Source organism: Protopterus annectens, chromosome 1.part1 (assembly GCF_019279795.1).
Source record: "Protopterus annectens isolate FY-2018-M chromosome 1.part1, PAN1.0, whole genome shotgun sequence".
Taxonomy (NCBI): Eukaryota; Metazoa; Chordata; order Ceratodontiformes; family Protopteridae; genus Protopterus; species Protopterus annectens.
This window is the reverse complement of record NC_056726.1, coordinates 1,352,531,228-1,352,552,935: the sequence shown is the minus strand read 5'-3', so window position 1 is coordinate 1,352,552,935 and position 21,708 is coordinate 1,352,531,228. Positions and strand designations below refer to the sequence as shown.

Here is a 21,708-nt window from a genome sequence, read left to right as displayed (position 1 = left end):
TCTGGTGCTAGGCCTCCTGGCCTCCAAAATAACATCCATCACTGCTTTAGAGACAGGCGTGTCTTGAATGGCTACATTATCCGCCATGCTGCCAGGTTTAAGGTCCTGAGTTGGCTGTGCAGTATCTGACTGTCTTGTTGGGTCAATAAGTGAGGAATTTGAGGTAATGTCCAAGCTGGGCAGTGAGACAAGCTCTTTAGGATTGGGTACCAGTGCTGGCGAGGCCAGTCTGGAGCAATCAGTAGCATTTTTGATTTCTCTTGTCTGTACCTTGAGGAGTACCTTGGGGAGGAGACGCAGAGGAGGAAAGGCATATACTGTTAGATTTTTCCAGCTGAAAGATAGAGCATCCACTTTCCATGCTTGCTTGTGATAAGTCCTTGTGCAGAAATATCTGTAGTTGGTAGTTGTGAGGGGAGGCAAATAGGTCTATGTCTGGGCATCCCCAGGTCCTTGTTATCATGCTGAAGACTTGTGGATCCAATTTCCACCTGTGCTTAGTTCGTCTGCTAGAGTATTTGTCCTTCCTGGCAGGAATTGTGCTTGCAGATGTACTTGGTAAGTCAATGCTGTGTCCCACAAGTTCATGGCGAGCCTGCAGAGGGGGTAGGAATATGTGCCTCCCTGCTTGTTTATGTACCACATGACTGTAGTATTGTCCGTCTTTATCAGTAGTTGTCCAGGATGCAGTAGATCCTTGAAGGCTGTCCGGACATTCTGAACAGCTAGCATCTCTTTTTGATTGATATGTAGATGCATTAGACTTGCGGACCATGTGCCCTGAATACATCTTCCTGCCATATGGGCCCCCCAGGCATAATCAGATGCATCTGTTGTCAATGTTTGCCTGGCTGTGGGTAAGGTGAATGGCTGTCCCATGTTGTGGTGACAGGCTTTTGCCCACCATCGAAACTCCAGTTGCAGGCAGGGAATGAGGGTAATTATTGTTTCCAGGTTGTGGCAATGTCGAGTCCAAACACTTTTTAGATACCACTGAAGTTTCCTCATATGCAGTCTTGCATATGGAATTAGCAGAATGCAGGATGCCATAAAACCCAAGGCCGGCAGAATTTTTCTTGCAGATAACTGGGTCTTTGTTGCTAACATTTTGAAATAAGTAGTCAGTTGTCTGTGTTTATATGGCGTGAGATAAGCCATCTGGGCAGTTGTATTTAAGCTGGCACCCAGGAATATTATCTCTTGAGAGGGTACAAGTTTTGATTTATTTTCATTTACTGTGTACCCTAGACCTGTTAGTAATCTTTTTACAAACGCCAGATGCTGTAGTAGAATGTCCTTGTTCTCTGCTTGAATAAGGCAGTCGTCCAGGTAAGGATATATTTGTATTCCTCTTTGTCTGCAAAATGCAATTACTGGTGCCAGGCATTTTGTGAAGACCCTGGGCACAGTAGATAAGCCAAAGGGTAGTGCAGAGAATTGGTAGTGCATTGAGCCAGCTATAAATCTGAGGTATCTTCTGCATGATTGTCTGACTGGGACATGCAGGTATGCCTCTTTTAGGTCTAAAGTCACAAGCCAAGCCTTCTTGCCCAGCATGGGCAGAAGCTGCTGCAGAGTTAACATTTTGAATTTTGGAATATCCAGGAATGTGTTTTGGATAGAGAGGTCCAGTACTGGTCTCCAGGCTTTGTCCTTTCTGGGCACCAAGAATAGCCTTGAGTAGAATCCTAGTCCCTGCTCTTGCTGTGGTACTAGCTGAATGGCTCTCATGTCCATAGGGATGAAACTTGTTTTTGTGCCTCTGCCCGTTGATTGCGTGGCAGGTCTGGCATACCGTTTGGCCTTGGCAGGGTGTGAAAGTGGAACCTGTAGCCTTGTGATATGATATTTAAGACCCATTTGTCCTGGGTGATCATGTGCCAATTTTGTGAAAAAAGTGCTAGTTTTCCCCCCAAAGGGGCTGCCAGAAGGTAAGTGCTTGGTGCTGGCAGGAGAAAGTCATTGAGTCTGTTTCCTGTATGGCTGTGATTTTTCCACTCCGCTTTTGGAGGTGGAAGCACCCCATTGTTTAGGCCTGTATCAGCCTTGGGGTTGTGATCTGCCTCTGGGGCGTCTGCATCTGCCTCCTTGTGGCCTGTCTGACACTGGAAAGGACCAATTCTTTATAGGCCAGTTCCTGCTAAATCTGGGAGGCTGTACCTGCAAGAAATCCTTGACTGTTTGCATAGACTTAGCTTTGTCCTCCATTTTCTTCAACACCTCTTCTGCTTTAACACCAAACAAGGTATCATGCTGTAATGGAGCATCTAATAGTTTTGCTTTAACATGATCAGGCAGATTCTGTTCTTTTAACCAAGCATGCCTCCTAATGACAGAACCTGTTACAGCGGCCCTGCAAGAGGCCTCTAGAGAATCAAAACCACATTGCAAAGTATGCTTTCCCACTTGTTCAGCTGCCTGCAATAAATTCTGCATTTCTTTGTTTTCTGCACATTCTGAATTTGTCATCATTTTCTGTTTAAGCAGTGACATAAGATACTGCTGATATTTAAGCATATGAAACTGGCAATTTAAAGCTCTTACAGCCAAGGTAGCAGAAGTATAAATCTTTTTCCCCCATCTGTCCAGGGCTCTTGAATCCCTATCAGAGGGGATAGGGTTTTTTGCAGTGGAAGCCTTGACCCCTTTGGGACCCTGAGAGATAGTTTCTGGGTCAGCAGCAGGGTTTTTATAAAGAAATTTATGTGAATCAGGAACCTTGTAGTATCTGTCTGGCTTAACAGGAGCTGGTGGTAGAGAGTCAGGAGACAGGCCGGACTCTGAAAATACATCATCTACAATATCTAAAACAGGAGGGATAGCAAGGGGCCTATGCTGAGGTAATAAAAGGAAGTCTCTGAGCCTTTTCTTAGATTATGAGTAATTTTGGCTCTCCCAGTGGAAATGCTCCCTCACAGTATGCAGGATCTCCCCAAAAGAATAATCCTCAGGAGGAGAGGCTGAAGGGATAGATTCTTCAGCATCAGAATCCTCATAGGGAGGAAGAGAATATTCCTGTTCAGAAGAGGAATCAGAGGAAATGGAAACCTGATCTGAAGATTCATATTCTATCTCTTGCCTAGGCCTCTTATCAGGAGGGGGATGGGAACCCCTGATCAAAGTAATTAGGTCTTCGGCCATTTTAAGCATCTGTTTTTAGGCATGGTGGCCTGTCCAGGAGAATGCTGTAGTTGTTTCTTTGTCTTTAGAGCTGCTTTAGTCTTTGCCTTTGAAGCTGAAGTTGTTTTCTCATATAACTGTGTAGGCCTGAAAACACCCTCAGAAGCCGATGCCTGCTCAGCGGCACCAGACCCATCTGAGGGAATAGTTTCTGAGTGTCCAATACCTTGAGTTTCCAGTGGCCTAGTCAGCTCCACATGGGAGTCAGAAGCGGCATGTGGCTCTGAGGTAGCGGGCGTCAGGGGCTGCAAAAGCGCCTCACTGAGAACCGGCAAACCGGTGATAGGCCTAGCGGAAGCCTAGTCGTCGGTTTTGGACCTCGGATGCCTGTCCTTTTCTTTTTCTTTGCGCTTTTTATAAACTCTGGTAGTCGACTGTTCCGACGGCATTATATAATTGAATCTTCTACCAAAGTAATGAAATGCAAAATCGTACCGATGCGTAATAGTGCGTAGGTTAAATCTAGCACAAAACCGACAACTAGCAACGTCGTGGTCAGGGCCTAGGCAAGAAATACAGTAAGAATGAAAATCCTTATGAGGTATTTGCTTCCCACAAGAAATACAATTATTTACTTTTTCTGACATCGGTCTGGAGCAAGAAAAAAGTTTCCCCAATGGGGTACTTAGCTTTAATGAAGACTTTGGATCTGAAATTCAAATTTGAAAATCTCAGGAGTCGGCCGACCGGCACTTGCGAACTGCTTTTGCTTCGAGCACCGCACGGCAAGAAAGACTGAAGAAAATGGCTTCGGCTGCATCTTTTATACCCCTGGTGCACTGACGTCAGGGAGGAGGCGACAGCAACCGACGCCGGACCTAGACTTTGGAACTCGGGCTGACTGCGGGTAGCCTGCCAGCAGGATAACCCAATTGTAATGACTGCAACAGTGAAATACGATGAACATCTGACATAAAGTACAGCTGGGAACCTGTCAAAGAAGGGACACTTTTTTAATATTAGTACTGTTAACCTGAACAGCTGACAAAATAAGAGAATCTACATGCATTTTTTTAAATAAAAGTAATCTATAACTCTGATCACTACAGTTATTTATAATTGTAAACCCGCCAAGTTTTCTTCCAAAATTGCCATTTTGCAGAGGGATTATTAGGGGGAAAGCAGCATTTTGAGCAAAAACCGGGGACAGTTGAGAGGTGTGGATATTCCTAATATTATTTGCACGTACCTCTCAACTTCTTAATACAGGAAATTTGGACAAGGCCAAATATATTGGGAGAAACATACAAACAGTACTAAAAATTGCTCTTGTATAAACTTAGACAGTTGACAGAATAACAAGTCTTGCTTTAGCATGCATTTTTCTGAAGATTATGAAGTCTGAAACTCAATGTCTGTCATTATTTAGTGACTTCATTCCTATTTGGAAGAAAACCACAAATTTTAGGAGGAACAAACCAAAAATAATAAGCAAAAATCTGGACAGTTGAGAGGTATGTTATCTTTTGGGCCCTTTACAAAGCTTTAACTGTATTTTTTTCTTTCAACTCTTGCTATATTCGATTAATCCATTATTATTATTATTATTAGTAGTAGTAGTAGCAGCTGTGTTATAATTCCTGAGGCTAAGTTCTGGTGCTGTTTAACAGTCAGGATATTAAACAGAAGTAGAAAAATACGACAACAATTAACCTGTGTGCCTTGTATTACAAATTAGCCAAGTTGTTCATTTGTTTTAAATAGCACCAGTGTTGTACATATTACAAAATGCCACATCTTAAAACTATTTTCAAGCTGGGTTGCCACGCCACTTAATCCGCTCAGCTATGCAATTCTTAGAAAATTTCCATTAACCCTTGGAAAACAATTAAGCTTCCAAAGCTGAATCCATGTTCGTTTTACTCATCATTTTATTTATTTGTAATACAAATGTACATATGAAAGCACTGTCATGGAATGAGCCAGAAAAGCAAGTGTGTGTGTGTGTGTGTGTATATCTACGTATATATATATATATATATATATATATATATATATATATATATATATATAAAATAATGTGTGTGTGCACATATATATATATATATATATATATATATATATATATATAAAATAGTGTGTGTGTGAAACAAAACTGCCACCTTTTCACAAAAACAAATTATTTAAATATACGTTCAGTATTCCTTGTTGAAAGGAATGCTTTTACTGACATGACTCATACCTCTCAACAACTGTCCAGATTTTCGCAGAATGTCCAGATTTTTTACCTTATATTTTTGGTCTGTTCCTCAAAATTTCTGGATTTCTGGTAATTAACTGAGGGCTGAGGTCACTAAACAGTGACATACAATTGAGTTTCAGACAAATGCATGGCAACAGAAATACTATTCTAGGAACTTTCTATATTTATACAAGAAATACTTATAATTTGTCCCTGTTTTGGGGCCTTTGCCCCCCCCCCATTTATTTTAGGCTTTGTCTACATGTCTTGACCAAAGAGGTTGAAAGGTATGCAGGTGTATTGTCATGAAATATGCTCCTTGACTGTATAGAGTTTTCAATGCTTAATTTGTTGAGTTGGAGTAATTCATGTGACTGCCCCATAATCGTTTGATCTTGGTTTTATTTATTTATTTAAATTAATTAATTTATTTAACATTTGTTTATTGGGAAAGTCTGATTGGGACAGAGCCCATTTTCAGTGGATGCCAGGAGAGAAATGCTCCAGGATTGCTACTGCTACAGTCAATATATGATATGATGTGTTGCAAACTCCCTATATAGCAAATGCTCCAAAGTTCACAGTATCTGTTTAGCAAAGGACCGAGCAGTTGGATATGTATAGGTGGTGTTCTGATGCATTATATTTACCAAATGGTCATCATTCTCACTGAAAATAAGGCAGATGATCGACAGCTGTAGCAGAAAACAATGCATTTTGTTTGGTAATTGTAGGATAATATCATTAAATAAAGCCTAAGTACGCCCTACCATCATTTGAGGAGTTTAGGAGAACTCAGGTTGGCGAAATGTCTGTTTAAAATATGGTTGTGTTACTATCACAGATTTATGGGATTCAGAAAAATACTTAAACAGCGAAATATGGGCACTATTTGAACGATAAGCCACAGTCAGCATTTATGTATTTAAATCAGATTACAGCTGGAAGAAATCAGATGCATGTTACACGTATTAACGGATGATTTCTAGCACCCCTGTTTCTGGACACGATCTATATATTACAAATTTTGACACATTAACATGGTAATCCTCATAACACAAAAATTTTAACACAAATTACCATTACATCTTCCAGATAGTGGATTCTTCAACACCCAATGTCTTGATTAACAAGTGTGACAACAAGCATCTGAAGCATTTCTCCCTGAGCCTCCACTGAAAATTAGCTTCATTCCAAGTCGGACTTTCCCGGTAAACAAATGTTAAATAAATAAATATCATTCTGACAACATGTATAGTATTAAAAAGGAAAGAAAAAGCTTTCCAGTAATTACACTACACACACAGACACACAGACACACACACACACACACACACTTCTTTTTCAGAAAAGTTTTCCTAAAGGTTCAACATATCATTCGTTTATGAAAAAATTGCAGAAAATTGTGAAGCAGTATCTCAGACAGCCTAATACGAGACAGAAAAACACTGGAAAATAAACCTCTACAACATAATCATTTTACTTCCATAATAAAAAATAAGATAAATCTTCTGCCTTTGTTGAGAAGATAATCTGCCCTGCAAATTCTACCCTTTTAGAAAGAAGTGCCCCACTCTGGGCATCCTAAAAGTTGGAATGTCTGCCATAAATTACTAATGTAAAATCTTGATATTAGCTTCAAACCCTACAGCAAAAACTAGTGTCTTTGAATGCAGTTACTGATATCGTTGCAGTATTATACATGCTATAGTAAAAAAAAAAGACTTACAAGCAGCGGCATTTAGGTATGACTGTCCCCTCAGCCCAAATAAATAGATAAACACACACACACACACACACACACATACACACACCAGTACCTGTATTGGAGTGCTGCTTCCCCGGTCTCTCCATAACAGTCATCCTGCACCTTCCAGGTCCGCGCTAAAATCAACGTCCTCCCGCAACAGCAGGCAAGTTATCCAGCCTGCAGACATTGCAGTCCGGTCCCCTTCCAGTCTATGCGGTTGTAACCGCATAGACTTCTGGGGAATCTCTGCCCAGAATGTGTTCTCCTGAATCCGGACTGCTGTTTACCCAGTCCGGATTCCTGCACGCATGCATGCACTTCCAATCGGCTCAAATGCCGAGCACGCATGGGTGTAGTTCATTCAGGACTTTGGTTTTCAGCTGGGGTTGTGCAGTCCTGCAGTCCATATGCACGAGTCGCCACTGCCTCCCACTTAAATTCTTGTTTCAAATCCTTCATATATCTTCTTAGTTAACCTTATAGTATCAGGCAATTCAAGTGCTACCATAGCCCAACTCATAAAATCCCAAATGACTTTGCTGAATGCCTTCTCTGCATCAAGACCCACCAACTACAGCAGTATTTTCTCAGAATCAGCTTCCCTCTGGATCATTATTGTTCTGCTAATGTTGCCAGATATTTGCCTCCCATAAAAAAAAAAAAAAAAATTCCAAAAACATATTGCTCCACATTTATCAACTGTGGCAACAACTTTGCCACTTCTTTTAGTTACTATACACAGAAACACTTTATAATTCTGTTTTTTGAAATGGGTCTATGTGAAGCTGGGTTTCACGAGTCTTTACCCTCCTTGGGAAATACAGCCACCAAAGCTTTTCTTCCAAGATGCAGGTGCTTCCCCTTCTATCACAATACTGTTAACATGTCGGCAATATTTTGATAAATTTGTGGTAAATCTGTCTATGCTTAAAATGTTGTGTGTGTGTACATATATATATATATATATATATATATATATATATATATATATATATATATATATGTGTATATATATATATGGGACCCCTTCATATGATCGACTTTTCACAAAGCTGAAATTCATATGGCCGAGACCATATGATTGACTTTTGAAAACTGACCATGGGATCCGCTTTCTCCATACAGTGCGGAATGGGAAAATTTCCCTCTTCCGCACTGTAGTGCGATTTCGGAGTTGGTATATTTAAGTTATGGGGGGTGTGGGGGTAGGTAAGTGTTCGTTGTGTTTTTTTGTGTTTACATTACATGGTCGGCTTTCCGAAAGTCGATCATATGGTCTCGGCCATATGAAAGTTGACTTTGTCAAAAGTTGACCATGTAAAGTACACCCATATATATATATATATATATATATATATATATATATATATATATATATATATATATATTTATATGCACTTACGCGCACACACAGACACACATACACACACACACACACACACACACCCACAAGGGAAGGGGGTGAGTGAGTACAGGGTCTTGTTACTCTTTTGGGGTCTTTTACACTCAACCTTTTTTTTTTTGGGACAGGGGCTAAACACTGAGGTTTGTGTTATTAACCTATAACCTACATCTCATTTTTAAACTACAGAAAAGGAAAAGACCTTGTCACTAGATTCTGCAAGTCTCAATCTACAAACACGCTTTCTTTGGGAAGGACTGTTCATCAGCAGAGCAGCCAAAAATGCCCCTGTATAATTGAGGCTTCTGAAAAGGTAATATAACAGGGAGGGACTTTAGAAATGACAGCACAAATCACTGACATCAGAGTCTTCGAAAAAAATAAGTGTCAATTTGCTCCAAATTAAATACCCTCTCCTTTTCTGATGACATGCATCTCATTTTTTATTCCTTTGCAAGTAACTTGCAGTTTATGACAATTTATGGCATAACAGGAAGACTAGCAGAAGAATCAAGAGAGGTGAAAAGGTCTTCAGAAACAGAAGAGTTGGTATATTTCATGATAATATACTCCTGGTCAGGTGAAGTCAACTCCTATATTGACAATATTCTGCACAGACATGCCCACAGTTTCTTACGACTAAGTGGCTGGAACATCTCTGCTGGTGGTTCTCCTGTTGGTATCTTTTTTTTTTCACATACCTTTATTTAATTATCACATGTGACACAGGCATATTTTCATTCATATAAAAGTAATCAAACTGTATTAACATAAATATTATACTTCACGCATATTGCTCTATATCATATAACCTATGCAACATTACATACAATACTCAATTCCTGACTTTTTTTTTGTAAACAAGAAACATCTTTATTAAATCATCACTTACTATATAGGCAGTCATACATTTATATAAATTAAAACAAACCACACCAGCACACTCCTAGTTGCAAACATTTTGCATCTTTTTTTGTTTTACTTATCTACCCAACCTTTCTCATTCAAACATTACATAGCTCATTGAAGTCCTGCCGCCTTTTAAACATCATTCCTCCCTTATATGTATTGTTCCCACAATTCCCATTTTTCCTATGTAGTTTGCTTCTAGCCTTTCTAAAGATTTCAATTCCAGTTGTTTTATCTCTGTTACTATATTCACGACTTCCAGTATAGTTTGTTTAGATTTTGATTTCCATTTTCTAGTAATTGCTTCTTTGGCAGCCACCATTTTTAGATACAGCAAGGCCTTACCATGTCTAGGCAATTCCGATTCTGTATCATAGCTTAGAAAAATCATCTCCCTTATCAGACCAATCTGCCCATCCAGCATCGCAGATATTACATTCCACAGGGAATTCTTAAAGTTCGCCAACTCACAACACTCCCAGAAAATATGTTCCTAATTACATCTTTCTTCCCCTTCACACTTCCAATATTTGCTGTCTGCCTGAGGAAAAATTCTCTGGCATCTACTTGGGCTATAAAAATATCTGCGTAAACATTTCCAGGCAAAAATTATAAATCTATGTTTTGCATATTTGGGAGACATATTTAAATATATATATATATATATATATATATATATATATATATATATATATATATATATATATCCTCCCATTGTTTCTTTGTGAATTGCTTATCCAGTCTCTCTTCCCAATCCTTTCTAACTTCCTCTGATTGATTCTTATAGTTATCATGCAATATTTTATATGCTCTACTAACTACTCCGTTTTAATGGCAACTTCCATTCTAGATTCTATTAAAAACTCTACAAGTTTTGAGATGTCTCTCTCTCTACAAGCTTTTTTTTTATTTTCCACTACTACCTCTTTCTAATGATGATTTTCATGGAATTTTTTCAGTCTTGTCAGAATTCACTGTTTTACTGCCTATATTTCTTTAAAGTCTGTCAATGAATTGTCTATTCTTACAGCAAAAATAACCCTTCTCAGTTAAAATGCTGACAAAGCTTTACATTTCTAAGTTTAATGATTGTGTTAAACTTACTGCAGATACCACACACATTGATGTTAGGATCAGTTTTCAACAAAACAACCGGCTATGATAATATTTTTGATGCAGTTTGCTTACCACACGCTCACTTACTTGTGAATCTGGGAGAAGATAAACTTACAAGTAGACAAATTATTCCAGCATTTGTTAAAACACAAAAAGTATTACAGCATACTAATACTATTCTGCAAACAAACTGAACATACCAAGAACTGAAAACTCTGCAAGATCATGTGTAGTACATAAAGTAGCCTTGTACCAAGAATATAAATCTCAAAAGCACAATACCAGTACAGGTCTATACAAGGAAACAACACTGCTTTAGAATACTGGCTGGGACAACAGTAAATAAAAAGCAATCCCAAAAGCAGTGATTTATTGCTGCAGTGACCCTTCTCAAAAAATGATACTACAAGATACACAGATAATCCTGTCTGTATGCTGACAAGTCTTTCACAGTCGTTTTACATTTTCTGGATTGATATACCAATATTTGATGTGTAGAAAAAGAAAAACAACATTATTTTAGTCTTTCCATTTCTATAATGGTACGGGTTCTACTCTCAGAAATGCTGGTACCACACATTTGTGGTAATCTCAAACTGCATGCAACAGTACAAATTAAATCCTTCTATAAGGATTCTGACATACATGATTCCATGTATAATAGCACCCAAATAAAAATAAATAGCTGACAAATTTGAAACCAGAGTACTATATAACACTTCATTCCATTGTTAAACAACTAGAAAAACGTCATCTAATATATCACACAGTGTCCATGCAGCACTGTAAAAGACAGAACAGATTAATGAAACCTAACTCTTCAGATATGCCTTGCAACGTTACCCAAAAATAATTATGAGTGAAAATCTAGACTTGCAAGCTCAAGAATGTACACGTGCGCACACACAAACGCTTGAATTGTACCACAAAATACAATCAACTAGGCAACTTTGAAAAAGTAAATTTTTAGTTTAAGGTAATTTAAGAGAAACAAGCCTATGTAACTAGAAAGATTTATATTCTACTGAATGTGTGTTGGTGACCTGTGATTCCAAAATGCAGTTTAAAAGACGGTCCACGTCAAGAACTGCAAACTGCCAGAAGAAAAATTCAAGAGAACCAGACTAAAACTTAATAAAAGACAAACTCATGAAGATGTCATAATAAATGAGGAAATGAGACAGAGAGTTGGCAATTTTAATGAACTATACAACACCCCTTACATTACGGCTGAGATAGAAAAGTTGCACAAGATACTAATCAAATACTTAACACATCTAAATAATGTTTTAATATTTCATGAAAAGGCCACTCTAACATAGAGTCAAATAACCTACTCTTCTTCCAGCACTTACTCGTTATAACAGTTATCCACTAAATAAAGTCAACATTTATTATTTGGTATAACCATTTGCTGCATAAAGGCTGCAAGAGGGTTTCAATCTGAAAATAAAAGCTTCCAAACTCATTACCACATGAAATGCCATTCCCTGTAACAATTAATTACAGATCTGATATGCTGTCATAATGAAGATGTAATGAGTATGCTTGGTCATTCATCTACTACACATTTTATAAATAAAGTATGGGTCTATATCATATGAGTGAATTGCACAAATTGCCAACACTCAGAATATCAAATGTACCGGACCTCGAATTTCCTATTGTGGGGGGCTGCACCCCCCCCCACTCCAGCTAAATATAGATTCCAACCCCGAGATCGCACTACAGTGAGGAAAGGGCAAATATCCCATTCTCCACTGTACCGTGATCTCAGAAAAAGCACTTCGAGGTCCGGTACATTCGATATTCTTAGCGTTCGCAATTTGTGCGATTCGCTCATATGATATAGACCATAAGGTACACATCATTTATAAAACAATTTGATTCTTACTGACACAGTAAACACAAAAGCTCAAATATAGTTCTAAACTATTATACTTACTAAGTGCTCTGGAGTGATCAGGATTCCTAATGCCTTTCATCTTTAACCTCTGTAACAACATTGCTGATGTCAGTTGCCGAACTAAATATACAGACATAGAGTAATTCTGCAGGGGGAAAAAAAACAATGTATATGCACAGTGCAAATTTCAGAAAAAAACATTTTTATAACTTGTGAATGAGTTTAGAAAAACTGCATACTAAATTCTCAGGCTATAATAACACTTGAAAAATGCAAGTTTCCTCAAAGAGTATGGAATACATTTCAGGCATAATGGTTAAGTGTAGAAAGAGAAAGGTTTACAGACTCTGTACTAAAATAGGAATTTGTTTGTGTGTGTGCTGTAAAGCACTGCAAAGGCAAGAACAGTGAAAGACTATGAAGGCCTAGGGATCTAAGCTAATGATGTCAATAGCAAATTAGCCCCAGCTGGCCTACCGGTGCCTAGGCCACTAATTGCATGTTTGTCCAGTAGACAGAGCTCAGTACTGCATGCAATGCTTTCAGCCTTTAAGCATTACTATATCAGATTTGGAACACAGCCACCTATCTGCTTCCTTGCCTTCCTTCCCAGTCTAAACAGACTCTAGCCAAAGGTAATGGAAAAAGTTTCCAAACAAAAGCTCTAACTGAAGTAGACTGTCTGGGCAAGATACTGCATGCACTGATTTACTCATGAGAAAGGGAGTTAAAAACTCATCTACTATCTTTGGGAAACTTAGTGATGATAAGACAATCTTTCAAAGGCTCTTGTAAAAGATACTCATATCAACCCTTTTCCCCTTGTATTGAGGAAAACATTTTGTACTGACCAGAGATTCTTGGGTGTGATTTTTTCCCCTCCCACGACCCTCATGTCTCTTGTGTAAGATGATCCGCTCCTTTTCCTGGTGTCATTGCTTTTCTTTATCCTCCATTTCCAGTTGCTGCTACATTTGCTCAGCTGCCAAAAGTTCAATATGCTGTATTTCAAGTGACAGTCTCTGTAACTCCAGTTGGACCAAAAAGCCCTGTTGGGATGGGACGACTTATAATTTTATGCCTATGCCTCCTACACACCATCTCCAAGTAGCCCTATGCATAAAATTGCTACCTCCTCTTCTCTGGACATATTATCCTGCTAGATTCCTCCTACTTTATATTCTTTTGTCAGCTGGGCCACTGATATGTAAGCATACTTGTTAGAAAAGCAAATTTTTCTGACAATTCCTACAATAAAATAACTGTTGTGCACAACTAAAGCTTTGTATATTTACATTGTGGCTACAACTATTAAAACATGTACCTTTTTAGTAACAAAGCTGTTTTAGGTTGAATAATTTCAATTCCAGTGTACTCATCACTGGAAAAAAAAGTGATGGTAAAGAATGAAACCGCTGTCACTACTATGAAGTCAGATGATACTACTGCCCCAATATTACCCACAGATGGCAGGATGCTACTAGCTGTAAAGTCAAGATGGCTGGCACTAATTGAGTTTGAATCCTACTACTGCCAACTATGGGTGAAGTAAGAGGAAAGTATACAAGTCTGTTTCAATAACTAATTCACAAAATGCATCCTGGCCCCAAGAGAAGAAAGGGAATATGCACTGCTGTGCTGGGTATGGACTGCCAACCTCCACATCAAGATGGGACTGCACACAGGTCACTTACAGAGCAGAGTGTCTGACCAAGCAACCTGGGCCCCTGTCTCAATACTTTCTTTGTGAACCAGTGTCTTCCACTGCCTCTTTATAAGTGGTAAATGCCTTTCAAAAATTACAATTGTCCTTCACAGACACACAGACACACAGACACACACACACACACACACACACACACACACACACACTTCATAGGAAAGGCTGGCAGAATTATCCAGTTCCCCCATAGCTTTTTCCCTGGCATGGTAGCACTGCCACCACCCTAGACTAGGTCCAGATACATCCCAGTTACCTGTTGCTCTTAAATTAAGATGGAAATGCAATCATATGCATCAATATCTTTACTAGTAGTAGGCCTAAGCAGTCTAATGGGAGACGTGCACCACACAATTCACTAAGCGGCAGTATAAATAATTACTACCTTCCTCATAAGTAAATAATAGTGCATACGTTTAAAGAATGACAACCATAAAACGCTTATTTGTTACTAAATAAATATTAACAAAGACACACACACACACACACACACACACACACAATAAAATAAAAGCAATAAAGACAGACAGGATGTAATCTAAGATCCATATATTTAACTCTGAATACAGAAATACTGAATCAAACTATTCTAAATGAGATAAAGCAATAATTATTCTTGAAGCAGACATCTTTTCCAGATGGATACACCATACAGACAAGTCAAGATGGCAGCATCACTCTCTTGCATATTACATATTGTTACACACAAAGTTTTCCCCAGTTGTCATGGTTCATCACACAACATCAACTTCTTGACAATGGAGAAAAAATAGCAGAAAACAAATTTTTCTTCTCATAGAAACTAGTGAAATATGAATACATACACTTAAGTACATCAGCCATTAAAGCAATAACATCTCACAAGACAGCTCTGTGTCTTTCATTTTTGTCAGATTCTAAGAGAACACAGCAAATGAGATCAAACATACTTCAAAAGACATCTCCTGTTTTATATTCAAAAAGAAAAACATCACACATCGCCACGCCAGGACAGCAACACTAACTGAAGATGAAGATAGAAGTAAAAGAAAAATTAATTACATTTTTAGTGGTTCTTTAGCCTGGAATTATCCTGGCATCAAAGAAGATACAAATTAAAAGTGCAAGTTCTTCTTTCTGAACTCCATTTTCAATTCTCGGGTATCTTTCTTTTTCATATTCATGACTTTTATGAAACATGTTGAACTTATTTCTCATTTTTGACTTATAATTAGACCTGCATCCTATTTTGCACACATTTCCTCTGCGTGCTAATAAATGTATTTGTTCTGCACCTAACAGTTTTTAATAATGTCAGCTTTTTTCTTTTAACAGCCGACCCTTTCAACATTTATTTTGTACACCACAGATATCCCACTGAAGAATAATGCAGCTCACCAAATCCACAGCTTTTGGCTACATTATTTTTTTAAACAAGAAACATTTTTATTTAATTATCAGTTACCACATAGACAATCATACATTTCTATAAATGAAAACAAACCATATTTACATATTTCAGTTGCAAACATTATACATCACTTATAATCTATCCAGTCACTGTCAAATATTACAAAGTTCATTCAACTCCTGCATTCTCTCTAGCCTCATTCCTCCTCAAAACATTATTCTACTTGTACAGTTCCTACAATTACCATTTTTTCTATGCAATTTGCTCCTACCCTTTTCCCAAAGATCCCACTTTCAGTTGTTTTATCTCTGCTACTATATTCACAACCTATAATACAGTTGGTTTAGACTGATTTCCATTTTCTAGTAATTGCATTTTTGGCAGCCACCAGAAGTAAACTCAACAAGGTCTTACCATGTCTAGGCAATTTCAATTCTGTATCATAGCTCAAAAAATAATTTCTATAGTTACAACAATTTCCTCACCCAGTATTTCTGTTAGAGTAGACTGCAGGGAATTTTTAAAGTCTGCCAAAGCATTACATTCACAAAAATATGCTCACAATTACCTCTTTCTCCACATCACACCTCCAACATTTGGAATCTACCTGTGGAAAAATTCTCTGGAGTCTACTTGTGGTATAAAAACACCTATGCAAACACTTCCAAGCAAAGATCCTAAATCTTCTAGACTTTGTTGCATATTTGGGAACCATACATATATCCTCTTATTGCTTCTTTGTGAAATGCTTATCCAGTCTCTATCCCTAATCCTTTCTTATCTCCAGTGATTGATTCTTATAGTTATAATGCAATATTACATAGGCCCCACTAACTACCCTTTTTAACAGCAGCTTCTGTTCTAGCTTCTACTTAAAACTCTACCAGTGTTGGTCTTTCACTTAGTATCCATTTCTTTCTCTTTGCCTATACGCTGATTGCCTTCCCTATCAAAGATTGATAATCTATAGCCTGCAGTCCAAAATAATTCTTGGCCTCTTTCCATTCTATTGTCTTTCTCTGTCTCTCTAATTATTCTACCAATACTTTGGCTCCCTTGCCAGTTTTCTCCAGTAAATCCCAGCCCCCTTTTGCCTATTCTCCATACCCCTAATTGCAGTCATCTATATCGGCAGAATCTTATTTCTCCATCCCTGTGCTGGCTTAGTTCTTAGAATATTTTCTGCTACTACTCTGTATGGTTATTGTTATTCAACTTAAGGATGTGCATCCAAAATCCCAGTCTTTCTTTGTATCTTGAGCCTCCCCCTGTTTCATCATCATCCCTTTCCACTTTGAATTATAACTGTGTAGCTCTGAAAATACCTCTTCAAATCAGGTAATGCCAAACCATCTTGCTCTATTGGATGGCTCAACGTATCCCACTTGACTCTTGTCCTCTTCCTCTCCCCATATAAAACCCTTCAAATCTTTATCAAATGCAATCCACAACCTCTCCTCAGGCTGATGAAAATATGCCTGACCTTTGTATAAAACATTTTCAATGCTTGCATCTTGCTATCCATATCCATACAACAGAGCTTGCAATCTCTCAATGTTTGTATTATTTTTGTTGTCACTTTCCACATATCCTTAGCTGCCATAACAGAATACATTTTATATATACTCCTATGTACTTCATTTTTTCATGTCCCCATAAATATTAGTATTGCTGAACCAATTCATGTATGGGTACATAGTTTACAGCTACTGCCTTTGTTTTATCTTTATTAGTTTTGTATCTTGAAAAGACATGATACTTCCTCAGAATGTTCTTTTATGGTTTTATCAAGTTCATAGGTTGGTACTAGGCTATCGGCCCCAGGGCCTATGCAAGCCTAGCCATAACAATTCCCTGGATATTTCTTCCCACAATATTTACTTCTCTGGGCCCCTGTCTAGCAGGGTGACTGACATGATCCCCGGGGTGAATTTCCTATCTCCCATCCAATCATCAAGGTTCCTTTTGAAGAGGGCCAATGAGGTGCTCTGCTCGACATGTATGGGCAGTCTATTCCAGAGTATGGGGAGTCTCTGGGTCAGGAACCTATCCCTCCAGCATGTTTTGTTCATTGTGATGACAAGGTTTAGATCCCTGGAGCGTGTGGCTCTGAGGGATTGGGATTTCTTTAAGTGGAGCATGTCCAACAGCTCAGGGTTTGACATGGCCTTGTATGTTAAGCAGAGATCGCCTCTGAGTAGACGATATGCCACAGAGTATAGCTGGAGTTTTTTGAGACGGTCAGCATATGGCATCTGCTATAGGCCTGTGATTCTTTTAGTGAGGTATTTCTGTGGCCTTTCCAGCTGTTGCAGATGTCTTGTGAGGTACATACCAAACGGGGCATTATACTCTATAATGGGTCTAATGAGGGATGAGTACAGTGGGACAATGACCTCCTTTTTTCTGGATGAAAAGCCCTTAGTGATGAGGTGTGCCACACAGAAGGATTTCCTGACTGTTGTGGCAATGTGGTTATTGAAAGTGAGACCACTGTCCACCTGTGTCCCTAAGTTTCTCATCACACTTTCGATGTTTAGTGTCCTGCCACCTATGTGGTAATTCATGGGTACATGTTTTTTTCCAAAGGGGATAACTATACATTTCTTGGCATTAAGCTTGAGCCCATGGCTCTGGCACCAAGCATCAGTTTCTGTAAGGCCCTTTTAAAGAATATCCACATCATTTGGGGATTCAATAATGGCTCCCAGTTTGCAGTCATCTGCATACTTTGTTAGCCAGAGTCCCTTAGTGTTAGCCTGTACTTCACAGAAGTAGATGCCAAACAAGAGTGGTCCCAGGACTGAACCCTGAGGTACTACACGTGTCACCTGTCTGGAGCTGGATTTGGAGTCGGCTACTTTTACAGTCTGGGTTCTGTCAGTAGGCCAGTTGGCAAGCCATCGAGTGACATAGGGATTTATGCCCAGCTTAGTAAGTTTATCTATGTTTCCAGAGTGGGGGATGGTGTCAAAGGCCTTGTCGAGGTCCAGATAGGCTGTGTGGACCGCCTTACCCTCGTCCACAGCTCTGGAGACTGATTTGAAGAAGTCAATCAGATTCAGGAGACAAGATTGGCCCTTCACAAACCCAAACTGGGTGGGGTCCAGTGTTTGAAGGTTGCCAATGTCTTTGTTTATAAGTTCCATGATAATGCGTTCCATGCCCTTGCAGATCAGGCTTGTCAGACTGCTGAGACGGTAGTTCCCGGGATCCAAGGCGGATCCTCCCTTGTGGAGCGGGATAACTGTAGCTGTGCGCCACTCAGTGGGCAAGAAGCCTGAGGTGAGGCTATGATTAAACATGACACTAAGGTGAGGTGCCAGTTCATTTTGTAGTTCATGTAGTACACAGCCTGGGATGTCATCTGGTCCCATGGATGCTGTTTTCTTAGCTTTGGAGAGTGCGGTTTCTACCTGTGTGGCCGTGATTATCGGAATTTGGCAATTTTTTGGTATTGAGATGGGCCCTTTAGTGGGTGAGAGGGGGGTGAAGTTGCCACTAAATTGATCTGCCAGGATATTGGCAATATCCTTGCCATTCTGTTGTAGCTCAGAGAAGATCTGAGCATTGCCATTTAGATTCTTGACATAGCTATAGAATGCCTTGTGGCTGTCTTTGGCAATTTTATTTTCGTAACTAGCTTTTGAGGATTTTATGAGGGATCTCAGCTTCTTACTGAGGCTGGTGAGGGAGATTTTTTGCATCCTGGGATGTTCCTCTTTTTTGCAACAGGTTCTTCCTTCTGTTGTATAGTTTGTTTATAGCAGGGGACCACCAGATTGGCTTCCTTTTTTTGGAGAAGAGCATCTTGGTTCTATTTGGGATGGCACGGTTCATGCTCGAGTGGATGTGCTCGTACAGTGCCTTAGTGTAGGATTCTGCAGTCGAACTTCCAGATCCCGTCTGTGTGGGTGTTGTGAAGTTTGTCACTTCTGACTTCAGTAGCTTGAAGTTGGCTTTGGAGAAGTTTTTTAAGGAGGCTTCCTTACTGGGGAGTGCGGGTGAGATGTGGATGTCAAGGGTGATTTGCTTATGGTCAGACCTGACCAATGAGGGGGTGACCACTGGTGTGGAGCATCTATCTCCCATGTTGGTAATGACCAGGTCCAGGATATTGGAGCCCCTGGTGGGACAATGGATTAGTTGATCTAGGCGTTGGAATTTATGAATCCCAAGAACCGTTGGGAAAAGGAGTTGGTACCCCAGTAGTTTTCCCAATTAATGGCAGGGTAGTTGAAATCACCCAGTATTAGGGTGTTTGGTTGTATCTTAATATTTTCCAGTATGTTTAGAAAGGTGTAGTGAGAATCTTGGGGCATGGTGGGGGATCTGTAGCAAGCTACAATTTGGATTGCAGTCTTACCTAGTGTTAGTTGCACCTGGAGAATTTCAAATGCATTGTGTTGGGAACTAACCTGGAGGTGTGAATATCCTTGGTGAATATGGACACTCCACCACCTTTAGTGTTTCAGTCTTGGTTTTGTGGCCAAAAAGTGTGGTAAGAATTGTAGCCTGGTGTTGCAGGGGTGCTCTCTGGAGCCTTGAATCAGGTCTCAGTTACTGCACAGATATCGATGTTCTCCATTTTTAGGAGTGCCTCGAGAGAGTGCATTTTGAGGTTTAGACTTCTAGCATTGAGTAGCATTACCTTCAGATTTTGCATGCTTGTATCTGTTACGGTGGTGGTTTTATCCTTTGAACCTTGCCTAAAAACGGCACTATAGGGGTGAGCTTTAGCCAGTAACGTGAATCCCAGGGGTGACAAGTGCAGACCATCTCTGGCAAAGCATCGTGGTTTGTCGATCATGTCCTCCCAGGAAGACAAATACTGGATCCCCTTTGAATGACACCAGAAGCTTAGCCAATTGTTGAAGTCAATCATTTTGCCCTTATACTGTGGTATCATTGTGGGCGAAGGCAGGATGCTACTCAGGGCTAGGGTCACGCCTGCCTGGGTCACAATATCCAAGAGCTCTTCCATGTCTCTTTTCATGTAGTCCAGGGAGGTACGTCACAAGTCATTCACTTCAGCATGGACAATGACAGAGTCGTATTTGTACTTGTTGTGGAGTGACTTGAGTGCATGCATTATGTGGCGGATCCTGGCACCCGACAAGCAGCTGACTGTAATTTTCTCCTTGTTCAGCCTGGAGAGTGGGACATCAGTGTGCCTGACTATAGAGTCACCTATGACTAAAGTGTTAGGTACATTGTCTTGCCTTAGGGGCTGTTGTTAGTTGGCACACTGGTGTTGTGAGCTATGTGTCACTTTGGTTGTGACTGGTGTTTGTTTGCGTTTTGGCTTCAGAGGTCCTTGTTGCTTGGGTAGGTTAATGTTAAGGGCCTCCGCATATGTAGGTTTAGTGTTGCTATGTGTGGGTGTTGATGGTGTGGGTTTTGAAGGGCTATGAGTTGCTTGAGGTGTAATGCAGGTGTTAACCTTCTCCTATTGACTATCTAGCACAATCTTGGCCGGAGAGAGCTTGCTTCCAGTTTGGCTATGTAAGTGCATCTCTCTCAGGTTGTAGTGTTGGGCGGTAGGAGGAGAGGATTGTCTGTGTACAGGAGGCAGTTGCCGCATTGCCCCGGTATGCCCAGATTCACCAGGTGGACAGGAGAAATCACTGGAAGCTGACCCTTGGACATGCCTGTTTAGGTTTTTTTTTTGTAAAGTTTAAGAGCTGTTTTCCCTTACCTTTGCAAGGTACTTTGCAATTATAGGCTTTTTAGTGCCTATGATTAATTTCTCCTTATTGACAAGGAGAGCAGAGTGCTTGTATCAGTTTCAGGCTTCCTAGTGCTTTCCAGCAGGTTCTAGAGCAAGTGCTAGTTACAGGGGTTCAGATTTTAGTGCTACTACTGAGGAACCATCTAGTTTTAAGGGAAAATTTGAAGAGCAGACGTTCTGGCACCTGAAATAGTTTAACTGTAGCCTCACGGTGCTGCACGATGTGAAAAATGTGCAAACACACGTGTTTTTAAACCAGAAAGTTGACAGGGATAGAAATCAGCCCAAAAAACTAATAAAATTACAATTTCAGAGCTGGAAATCACTCCTCTAGTGTTAGATAGGCAGTACAATGCTCACCAGTCCCACTGGTAGGCAGTAGGACTTCCCTCTACCAAAGCAAGGTCTGGATAGCTCTGAGC

The 21,708-nt window shown here is 39.7% G+C and overlaps 1 protein-coding gene across 6 annotated transcripts in view; it reads right to left on the bottom strand.

Moving 5' to 3' along the window:
- Positions 1–21,708, bottom strand: part of PIAS2 (protein inhibitor of activated STAT 2) — a 3,576,601-nt gene that overhangs the window by 1,852,206 nt on the left and 1,702,687 nt on the right. For all 6 annotated transcript variants that reach the window (XM_044082047.1, XM_044082063.1, XM_044082067.1 and 3 more), the window contains exon 7: positions 12,485–12,590. In XM_044082047.1, the coding sequence (XP_043937982.1) occupies positions 12,485–12,590 (106 nt within the window). The remainder of the gene's footprint in view (positions 1–12,484; positions 12,591–21,708) is intronic.